The sequence below is a fragment of the Armigeres subalbatus genome, chromosome 3 (assembly GCF_024139115.2).
Source record: "Armigeres subalbatus isolate Guangzhou_Male chromosome 3, GZ_Asu_2, whole genome shotgun sequence".
NCBI lineage: Eukaryota > Metazoa > Arthropoda > Insecta > Diptera > Culicidae > Armigeres > Armigeres subalbatus.
The window spans coordinates 215,522,676-215,534,723 of record NC_085141.1 but is presented as its reverse complement, the minus strand read 5'-3'; the positions used below and the strand labels follow the sequence as shown (position 1 = coordinate 215,534,723).

The 12,048-nt window shown below is 39.4% G+C and overlaps 1 protein-coding gene across 2 annotated transcripts in view; it reads left to right on the top strand.

Moving 5' to 3' along the window:
- LOC134225296 (somatomedin-B and thrombospondin type-1 domain-containing protein-like) overlaps positions 1 to 11,612 on the top strand; it is a 233,189-nt gene extending 221,577 nt beyond the window's left edge. For both annotated transcript variants that reach the window (XM_062705252.1, XM_062705251.1), the window contains exon 5: positions 10,669 to 11,612. In XM_062705252.1, coding sequence (XP_062561236.1) covers positions 10,669 to 11,113 — 445 coding nt within the window. In that variant the 3' untranslated portion in view covers positions 11,114 to 11,612. The remainder of the gene's footprint in view (positions 1 to 10,668) is intronic.
- The last annotated feature ends 436 nt before the right edge of the window (positions 11,613 to 12,048 follow it).

Below are 12,048 nucleotides of genomic sequence, written 5' to 3'. Positions count from 1 at the left end.
AACATATTTTTTTGGTCTGCCCTAATCGGAGATATCAATTTTAGAAAAAAAAAATGTAATGTTGACTGAAAAACGATTAGGTATAACTTTTGATCGGAAAAAGATATTCACCCGAAGACGACTATTTCGAGAAATCTAAAACAAAATAGTAGATGAAAAATACTGTTTTTCGAGGTACACCTTGATTCAATCAGGTGAAATTGCTCTAAATCAGCCAACTTAAGAGCTATTATTGGAATAAGCTGCGCTACAATTTTGTAGAACAGGACATGTCAGTATTCCGAGAAATAAAATAAAATCTTTTTTTTATATGATGGGCCACCCTATTTTTTGGCAGCACCGTAATGATGGCCCTACTTTTTCGAAAAAAATTGTTGAACAACAGTTTTTTTTTTCTAAAAAAAATATAGTTTTGGCGTAAAATGCATCTTTCCGCGTAAATCTGTATCCTGGACCATAGTGCAGTGGAGAGATATCAGCTTCCACACTGACACCCTTCCCTCCCTTCTTATACGGGAATTTGGCAGAAGGAAGGTCACGAGATTAATACCATCACAAATATTGCCCTCCACTCCCTTTATGCCTGTCGTATCCTAACGGAACTATCAAATCTGTATCAGGTATCAGAACGTCGGCTCCAGGGGCACGTTCACCTCAATTTGGAAGTGATCAAAAAGTAAAGAAATTTGGATGGAAGAAAAATGGGAAGTTTGGGAAAGGGACCCTTGAAGAGGGCATGTATAGAACTGCGGTTTACAGGATTCTCTTCCATGAAACCGAGAACCCATAATCCATAAGTACAAAAAAGTGCTTCTTGTTTGCGATGAATGTGTAGTGGGGCCACATTGAAGAGAACCTCGAGAGCAGCCGTGGGAGTTGAAGAGAACGCACAAATCATTGCCATTAGGCACATTCTTTGAAGATGGCCTGATTTAGACTGAATTGTTCTCACTTCACCCTTTTGCCACCACACAAAACATCCATAAGCCAAAGTTGGTCGTACAACTGTTGTGTAAATCCATTGGATATATTTGGGTTTAAGACCCCAAGTTTTACCAAAAGTTCGTCTGCATTGGCCGAAAGCCATACACGCCTTTTTGACTCTGAACTCAATGATAGGTGTCCAGGAGAGCTTGGAATCAAGAATTAGTCCCACATACTTTACCTAATCTGTAAGATTGATTTCAGAGTCAAAAAGATGTAATGGGCGAATAGCATTACGGTTACGTTTTTCCGTGAAAAGTACAAAAAATGTTTTATTCGGATTAATTGGAAGGCCATATTGGCGACACCAACTTTCGACTGCCAGAAGAGCGGTTTGCATAAGGTCGAATAGCTTAGTAACACACAAACCGATTATCAATATTAGATAGTCGTCGGCAAATCCATAGGTAGGAAAACCGCCATTATTGAGTAACCTCAATAGCGTATCTGCAACGAGATTCCACAAAAGTGGAGATAATACTCCCTCTTGAGGACATCTCATTTCATTTATTTAGTCTACATCTAAACAGATAACACTGAATCGCCACAATACACGGTTCGAGGCCGCATCTCTCCATCCTCGGATACGCCCCACGCTCGCCAAGTCGTTCTGCACCTGGTCTGCCCATCTCGCTCGCTGCGCTCCACGTCGTCTCGTACCTGCCGGATCGGAAGCGAACGCCATCTTTGCCTTGAGGGCATCTGCAGACACTTAATTTCCTAATCGCTGCTTGACGTAATGTCGAGTAGAGATGTCGGTTTTTAAGCATCTGGTGAATCCTTTTGGTTATTATATTAGGGAGCCCATGACAACGTGCGGCTTCCAATATTGCATCGAAAGACACGTTGTCAAAAGCACCCTCAATATCTAAGAACGCACCCAAGCATGATTGCTTTTGAGCAAATTCTTTCTCGATGTCGTAGACAACCTTGAGTAGAAGAGTCACGGTGGACTTTCCATATTGATAAGCATGTTGTCTAACATGAAGAGGCATGTTTGCCAGACAGTCATCACGAATGTGATGATCGATAATACGTTCTAAGCATTTCAGAAGAAATGAGGTCAGATTGATGGGTCTAAAACTCTTCGCTTCTTCATACGAAGCACGTCCTCCTTTTGGGATAAACTTCATACTAAAAGTTTTTTCAAAACATGTTTGATATGCTCAAAATCCCTCTGAAGAAAAACGGGATAGATCCCATCTTCCCTGGAGAGCAAAACTGTTTAGAGCCCATTGAATCGATTCAGTAGTTATCATTCTACGAGCCTGAGCCCAAGACCCGTAACTACATGAAAAGACATCAAGAACATCCGAAGATGCTACACCGACACATCCAGGGAAGTGTGCATCAAATAGGTGCTCTGATGCTTCCACGGGGATGACAAGCTACGCCATCTTTGTCACATCTTTTCTGAGCCACCAATACGAGTGCACTGCGAATGCAACATAAACAATTCCGAGGGTGCAAATGATATAAAACGAATAAAGGCATAGACAGTAACTTGTGCAAGTAGTATTCTGAAGAATAGAGCAAATAAGTTGAATATTCTTATGTTTAAAGCATGGAATCGAGTGTAAAATAGTTTTAATTTATAGTTCGTTAATTTTTCTCTCTATTTTCTCATGACTGTATCATGTTGGATTATTGAGTGGTATGGGCGTTTTACCTCATATTCTCCTGTAAAAACGTAAACATTCAAAATTCGCGCACATACTAATGCAAAATAAATAAGTGTTGGGGTAATTTGACACTGGGGGATAAATTTATCCCCCAAAAAAGAATGAACAGGCAAACCTGTCAAAATCCATAGTAAAAAAATTGGATGTCGGTCCTCTGGATGCTTCCTCGTCAAAAGAAGTGTAGTCGCCATTTGGTTTGCGAGTGCCGCCAACTTGGATATCCTTGGATCTCGCAAGAATTTTATTAAACCTACTGGCTTCACTCAAATTGGAAACATTTGCACAAAGGTTTTTCCAGTCGGATCGTTCAGCAGATCGAAGAGCCTTCGTTCATGGTAGGCTTTCCGAGCCGACTTGAAAGACTCCGTCCCTGCTAAATGACGTCTGTTCTAACTTCTTCTGCACTGCATCCTGAGTTTAGCCAATTCGGAATTCCACCATGGGGTTCCTCTTGAGTTTTTCACAGAACGCAAGGGGCAAGCTTCTTCGAAAGCTTCCACGATATGCAACGATGTAGTTTCAACGGCATCATCCAAGTCGGCAGGAGTTTCAATGGATGGTAGATATCCATGAAATTTTGTCGAGAACAACTCTGTACATATACCCGAGCAGGAGCGACGACCTCGATAACAGAAATTGGTATTATTTAGCCTTGCATAAGAGGTAAAATACTAAAAAATAATACCAAAAACTTATATGCAGAATACTTGAGGCATACCATGCTTAGGTATTTCAATACCAAACGAATAATAATTAGTTATGCATAGGGAATCAATATTCGAGCAACGCCTAACAGTATACTCTTTGTCATCAACAGAGTTTGTTACTGACAAACGCACCTAGCGACAAACCTTTATCAGAACCCGAACACAATATGACAAGAATCCTTTGCCTTGCATGCTCTGATATCTCCGAAAATACGCTGCTAATTTTGTAATCATTGTTCAATTCTCGAATATTTCCATAAAATAAGAAACTATGATAGCATAAAACCGAAATTTTCACTATAAATAATGCAAAATAACGGGATGAAAAGTTAGCAACAAGATTGTCTTCTTTTTTGTTGCTGACAAAATTTTTCGGACCTTTGTCATTATTATCTCCGACAAAAACAAAGCTTTGTCGTTGGTTCTCTTTTGTCGCTTGTTTCGCAAGCGCATTCCAAAAAAAATGATTCCCTGGTTATGCATTTGGTATTGAAATTCAATTTAATAACTGAGTTTGTTATGGCTTAAGTATTGTGCACAGTGGCGTAGCATAAAACCCCCCCAGAGACAAAATTTTTGGAAGAAATTTTTTTTTTCATAAAAAAAATGTTCGGAAAACCCCCCCCAGACCAATTTTCTGGCTACGCCACTGATTGTGCATATTAGTTTTTGGTATTATTCCTTTGGTATTTTACCTCTTATCCAGGGCTAGTTCATAACAGAGTATGGTATCAATAACAGAATTAAGTATTATTGAGCCAATTTCTCCTGCTCGGGTAGAGATCCCAGTTGAAGAAACGAGGATTTCTAAAACGCAAAGTAGTAATATTTAAATATTGCCAAAGAATCGGTTCAATTCAAGCTGGTCTTGGTCCGGTCCTGGTTGAAATTTCAGAAGGTCAAAATTAAAATTCAATTTCCATTTAAGACAGATTTCTTTGAGCTCCTGATGTGTTTTCATAAAGTTTGAGCAGTCGCAAGCCCAGTTTCATTGCAATTGGTCACCCTCATTTTGACCCCTAAATCCGGCCCTGATAAGAATTTCAGAAGGTCAATTTCAATTGAAAATGAAATATTTAAAACTCCTGATTTGTAAAATTTGTGCAGCCGCATGCTTATTACCTCATGCAAATTTCATTGTAATTGAATTTTTAGCCCATACTCTACCATTGTAATCCCTGAATGCGGCCCTGAATTCAGTCAACCCTGCCCTACTCAAATGGTGAAAACATCGGAATCGACTAAACATCTTTACAAATACCTTTTTTGGTTGGTTTGATGGTTGATTTGATAAATTTTGGGCATGAACACGTCCAGAATATTGAAGAGATGTTTGAATTATAGGAAAAAACGAGCAATGGGTAATGTTTTCAACATAACCGCGAGAAGACGTAGGACTTGTATACACGTCACGTATTTAAATTTAACTTCTAACTTTGGATCTATGGAGTTTGATTATAGGTGTTGATATTGGAAACGACAACTTCCATGCTGTGTAGTATTATTAGCAATATGTTTATTCAAAACTTCTGGAAATAAAAGTAATAATTAAACACATAATTAGAATTGCTTTGTTTCTAACTATTAAGCCCTTATTTACTTAAGCAAATATAGGGCATTTATAGATTTCTAATTGATGATAGATAGTATTTGAAGTTAAAAAATTCTATTTATTAAATTTTCAGACTTGGGCAAAATGTGCTATTTTAGGGAAACCGTCCCGTTTTCCAAACAAATAAATGAAAGTAATTATTTTAATAAACATTTTTATTTATACCAGTATAGTTGATTTGTTTTGATGGGGAATCAGAACCATGTTTTAATGTACGTGTTGTTTAGTACCAAGCACAACTTAACATATGCTCAGTCATATGACATGACTAGTACCCATCCCGGGATCATATGGATGAGCAGACCAAATCTTTTATTTTTCTTCATCTACCACTGCTGCCCTCGATGCCTCAGCCATCATCGGCCTCTAGCCGTGAACTCCGAGCGATGCGATGGGTGATTGCATCCACCACACCGACACCACTGCATCCGACCATCATCATGCACAGAATGACAAAAAAATGCGCCCACTTCTTTCATTCATATTCGCAGACCCACCGGCATTCTTCTACCGCTGGCGCTGGTGACTGCATGCTGTCGCTGTGTAGGTAAACACAGCGAACGAACGAAACGAAAATGCGCGAGCAAAAAGCACGTCAGTACGCGCTGCTGTCACAAATTGTAATGACTCGCACACGGCAGGCACTGCTTCTTTTATACACAAAGAAAATCTTCCGGTAGACCCGAAGGCCCGTGACATACCGCATTCTGATGTCCGTGTTAGGAATGCACGGGATTGATTACATATGAAATTTTTACTGGCTTTGACAAGAATTGAAATTTTCAATAGCTTATCGTTAATAATCTTAAGTTTCAATGAAATAGGCAAAATGGTGGAGAGTGTCTGAGTCGATTGATTTAAAAATCTTAAAAATCCATCGAAAGAGAAAGGCGCTAGTAACGTTCAAAATCTTCCCTTCCAGCGTAACGCTCTCGATTTCCAAAAATCTAAATGACACCCAGTATAGTAAAGAAAGACGTAAGTCCTACGTCAAAAATTTAGGAAGTATCTGTCCGGTCACGAAATATTAGCCTCGACAGTGGCAACCTTCCCACTGAAGGACTGCCTGAAATAAACCACAAGTTGGCTCAGCAGGGGATGTAGACTGTATCTCAGCCCTTCCACTGAAGGGCCTTCTAATCCGTGCGATAGCGACTGAAGGAGAACATTATTTTTAACTCTTATAGCCTTGAAAAAGGCTGTTTGCTTCGGCTAAGTGCAAAAAGTAAGAAAACGGATCTTTTCAAATAACCGCGAATTTCTAGTGATGGTATAAAAAATACTGAATGCTCTGCGAGCGAATGCACTTTTATTTTATACCTTATTTTGATTCTCTGCTTCCCAATTGGTGGGCCAATCAGCTAGTGTCGTGTATCCCGCTTCTTTGTCAGCCAAAGCGTCATCATCATCAACGGCTTGTTGCTCGCTGCTGGCGTCTATTTCCTAACGGGACTTTTCGCTTGATACAGGCCAATAAGCCGAGCAAGCGAGCTTAGAATTGCAGTTCAGGTGGGAAGTACGTGCTCTTTTCTGAGACAACATTGTTAGTAGTAGAAGGAAGGAAACACCCGGACATGGGATTTCGGGTGATAAGATTTAGAATTCATAACATGGGACGATCATTCAGTCACGTTCGCTTTGTGTGCGGTCAGTATCAAACAATATTTTTCTACATATTTTTTTATCAATGCCAATACACCCAGGTTTTTTTACGCGGTTGGAATTCATTAATTTCTCGGTTAACTCAAACTTTTACAGCTTTTGAAATACCCCCTGAATTTTCTTTGATTTTTTGTGAATTTTTTCGTGGGGTTAACTCATTGTTTCATTGACGCTGAAGGTCTTAAACGACTAAAACCAAACCGTGTAAAAAAAACCTGGGTGTATTGCATTGATCAATGCATTGATATTTAACGTGTATTTGCTTAGAATTTAGTTTTGGGTCGCGCGGATTTGGCGCAGAATGGATTTTCATATCGCGCGGAAATGGCGTGGATTTGATTTTAGTCGGCGCGGAAAATATTTCAGGATCTCCGTAACAACCCTGCAATTTCTATCCCAAAGGGAATTGAAAGCTTTGATATTGATCTCTATCATTGGCTCTCTGAAGAACCGTTTGTTTTGTGGACATACATGCTGCATCATGTGGCTTTTCTTCAGCCTGTCTCGGCTCATCACCGATGCCGGCCGGTCTCGGCTCGACTCTGCTGCTGCTGCCGGTATCTGCTCAGCATTGCTGCTTTGTCGGGTCTGTAGGGTGGACTGCTGCTGTACTGGCTAGGTTTCGGCTGATGATGGTGGCTTCGATGACTTCATTCCATGCTCCAAGGTGTGAGTGCTGTTCAATCGATGATGCGGTTGCTTCGCTTGTCCCGGTCAGAATGAAAGGAAAAAACGCGTTGTGCTATTTTATGGCTTCTCGGAAGACCCAGCGGCTGCTCATTCGCTGGTGTCTGCACCAATCAGAACGTGGTAATGGAAGGATGCAAGAATTATGCGGTACCCATATTTATAGGTTCCCTTGATCTCAATGTTTTTCATTGAAAACAGTTTCATGCCTATTGAAACAAGTTTTTCGGGTCTTATCAAGCATGGACATGAAAGGCATACTTAAAATCTGTCGATTGAGGGCTTACCGCAGAAATTCCTCCACTGAGACAAACGCTATTAACGTTTAAAATCTTTCAACATAGCGTAACGCGGTCGATTTGAATATTTTGAAATGACACCCGGTATAGTAAAGAGAGACGTAAGTCCTACGTCAAAACACCCCCGCGCACACTTATTTTTAGCAATAACTCGGACCTTAACAAAAATTTCTATTTGAAAATGTATCAGAGCAAAAATATAGCTATTCCCATTGAGCACAAATGAAACCGCGAGGAATTCCGACGATCAGGTGCTGAATGCGAGCCATTTTAAAAAAAAATCTGTTCGTCCCGGTGCTTAGAGGGTTAATGTTATTTATATCTGTGGAAATAATCGGATCGTTTATTGTTGGCCAAATCTGATTAAAATTGATCATTATTAATTATCTTAAAAGGCTTCATGACATGTCATTCAGAATGGCTGCCTTGCGGCTTACAAACACAGTCAAACAATCACCCACCCCACCCACTCGGATATGCACCGATAATTTTAATTCATATACTGACTACATACCTGACTATCTTCTCACTAAAAAAGTAAATCTGGACTTAGCTCGAAGTTCAATTTACGCGGCGGTACGATGATATTATCACATATCGCTTATTTAGGGAAGATATAGGTATCTGTTCCATGTCCATCTCAGCCCCTATGTCCATCTCATTCGATACTCATCAAATTTCAACTCAGCATACCAGTCTAAATAATCACTGATCGAATCAAAAAACTAATGAAACACATTCCCACGGGTTTAAATTATATCTTTTCCAACTTATATTTACGAGAATCACCTTTTCAAAGCGTAATTTCCAATAAAACGTCGAGTATTTTCCATGTAGGAAGAAAATCTTACCTTCATACAACGTTATTTGTCTTACCAGCACATTCGTACTAGCTGAATAGCACTTTTTAGCACCGAACTTTTTCACCTTTTTACAATATAATCACTACATTTTCCACAACAAATGACCGCGCACAACCTAATTTAGAGTTTGAATTCACTGTTTCACTAATTTAAAGTTAAAAAACTGCCTCAGAATGTTACAAAAACTATGGGATGAATTTTTTTCATCCAACAAAATAACTTTGTTCGTATATACATCTCATTTTACTATTCTCCTAGCAGCACAGAGGTGCCAGTTTTCTAGTCTATGAAATCGTTTTGAAAGAATATTTCTACTATGATACATTGAGTAAAATGACAATATTGTGTTAAATTTAGATTTGAATATTTTTTTCAAACGTCAAAGCACCATAATCATCATCTATTTGACATAATTTTGCTAAAAATATATGCGCTAAATTTCAAAGTAAATTGAGCACACAGTTTATTTTTAAACTTTGGCATCACAGCCAGCTTGCTTGCACGGCATCGCGATGCGCATGCGCAACTCGGCCATGTGTGAGTGCTTGTTGGAGATCGACATATTTTTAAATTACTTCATGAACTTTGTTGTTGTCGGTCTTTCCTTTGGAATACGATAAACAAATCAATTGATAATGTCATTTGCTATTCAAGAAAATCGCTCATGTGTGGGTTATAAGAATATATCTATATGAGTCTGTGCAAGAGCTACAGTAGTGTGAAGTAAATGTTGAGCAATTAAAAATAAGATGGATATCGGTACAATAGCCGCAATTCAGTTGAGATGAAAATTTTACGGTGAGATGGACATATGTTCAATTCGATGGTAGTTTTGAACGATTATTAGTTTAATTGTGGAAGAAAATTGCATCATTTTCTAAATGTAGATAATCCGTCGATTGTTAGCAATCACGGTTTTGATATTTATTTGAGCAATACATTTGTGTTTATCACATAATAGACGATTATGATATGTTAGCTTGCTTATTGAGATGGATATAGGGACATACACCCTATAAGCAAGTGAACAAAGTGAAAAAATTCCCCCAGTAACGCACGATGCCAACGACGTCGCCGGTTTCAATACTCTGCACGTCGTCGGTAGCGTCGTATGCAAGCAATCATTGATCAGCAACAGGTAGTGATGTCGATATGAACTATTGTGGAATCATAGCGGAAACATGTAAAATATCGATAAAATTAATCAATCTTTCCCTAACGCATTATGTATTGATGCAGTAATAATATCTTATTGATTTTGTTTCGAAGTGCATTGTAAAAACTGAAAAATCGGAGCAAAAAATGATTTTGTTATTGGTGTGTTTGAGCAGCTGGCAACAACGGTTTAAGATGTAAACATAAACAGCCAGCATCGTGAAAACATAATCCATAAATATTCACCTAAACCAAAGAAAAACTGATGCTTTTCTGACAAATTCCATCAGTTAATCCCATTGTATTGATTAATACTGCGTGTAAATTGGTCTGAATTATTCCGAATACGTTCAATGTTTACTGTTGTCGGATGTTAACAAAAAATGAATCCCACGTGGATGCTTACTGAATTGGTATTGGAAGTTTTCACCATTACAAATCCATGGTTGATGATTTTTATGACACAATCACATTGAAATTTGAGTGTCACAACGCTTCACCTTAAAGATAAATCGTCTAGCTCAAACCTTTGTAGGGGTATGAGGCGGGACCATCATCATCATCATCATCATCATCATCATCATCATCAAATGATCGAAGTAGATGTAGTGATGGTCAGACACAACCAAGACAACTAAGACGACTTTTGTTTTTCTGATTTTCTGAAGCAATTGTAAACTGAAATGATGTTGGTGAGACTCTGATTGCGAATCTGAAAAACTGTATAGCTACCAAGGGAGTGGAAGGAAGGGGTCAAATGCGTCATTTGCAAGAAAGGTGATAAGCTGTAGTGTTAGAACTTTCGAGCGTTCAGCATCCTAAAGTTAAATTCAACGGACAATCCTGTTCCATTCAGTGGTTCTGGAGTCCAAATTCATTTAAAAAACACCGAAATTCTATCTGACTGACGGGACAAAAGAAGTGACTTGCGTATGGTACCGGGTGCTGGGGGTGATAATAACCTCGAGGGCCACAATTCAATTTTCTAATGCATTTTGTAACTCCTCTCGTCCACAGATACTGCATCGCTTTTCTGCTCATGAAGGTGACAAAACAGTGCCAGAAGGACCCAAACTACAGGGCCCTGCTCGAGGGCGACCGCATTGTTGTTCATTGTGATTTAGAACCTCCGTTTACCAGGGATGTCACATCGGACGAGCAAGACAACTCCGTTTCAGAGGAGTCCAACGAAGACGACGGCAATGATGATGAAAATGGAAACACTAACATAGATGATTACGATCGGAACTTGCCGCGCTACGCCAGCAGTAGCAGCAGCAGCAGTAGCAGAAAAGTACCGAACCGAACGGTGCCGAACCGTTGCCTAGGGGAGGGCATTACTGGTCGGAATACGCGGTTCGCCTCCCTGGTCACGCCCGCCTGCCATGGCAAGTGGCTTCGGTTAACAGGAGCTATTCCGAAAAAGTGCTTCTCCGACGAGGCGCAGTTTATCTTCATCTAAAACATACCCCCGTTTGCACTTACGGGACGACAAGGGGCGGCAGATGACACGACAGTCAGCAGTGCAGTGTGATATCGGCTTTGTTTGTGAGAGCTTGCCCTTGTGCCGTGCTAGTCATCGTATCCCTGTTGCATATCCCCGATGTCAACATGGTTTTTCCCAGGAGCGGGCAACGCTGAACTGCATCCGGGCGCATAGAGAATTAACTTCATCATTTCTTGCACATAAACGTGAACCATCATTCGTTGTTGAACGCATGCATGCAAATGGGTGGATGTTGTGGAAAGTCATAAAACGAGGGCAAATTCGGATCAGTAAACAAAATTCCACTGAAATAAATTTCACATTTTGAATGCGTAGTCCATATTCCAGCGAGTGGGACAGGTTATAAAATGTTGAAGAAAGTGATGCTTAAATAAAATGTAAATAAATTTAATCTTTTCCTTTTTTCCATAATGACGATAAGAAATTGAAATAAAAAGGATTGTGTATCAAACCACATCGCCCTAACATGACTTGCATATAATATCACCTTCACAGCTGTTTATTATCATCAAAGGAAGACTTCTCATCCATTTATATTGTTTGAAGATTTACCATAACTAAGTTCTAATAGGATATCAGCCGTTACAAGATAAACTTGGGCTGCTTATCAACTTTTAGTGTTCTATTAGCTTTCCATAGCTCCTAATTGAAAGCTTTCCCATGCAATTTACATGAATATGTTGTCGAGAGCAATGATGAGCAGTAGTCTGATTGAGGCAGATTTATTCCCGTATCCGTTAGTATCACTTTCTTTCAGGTAATAAGTTGAATTTCACAGATGGACAGGTAAGTTCATTTATTTGTAAACTATTCAATCTTCTTCTCAAATGTTAGTTTATTTCAATTCTCACTCCCTCCTGCGCCATGAGCAACCCTAGGGGTATATGCAT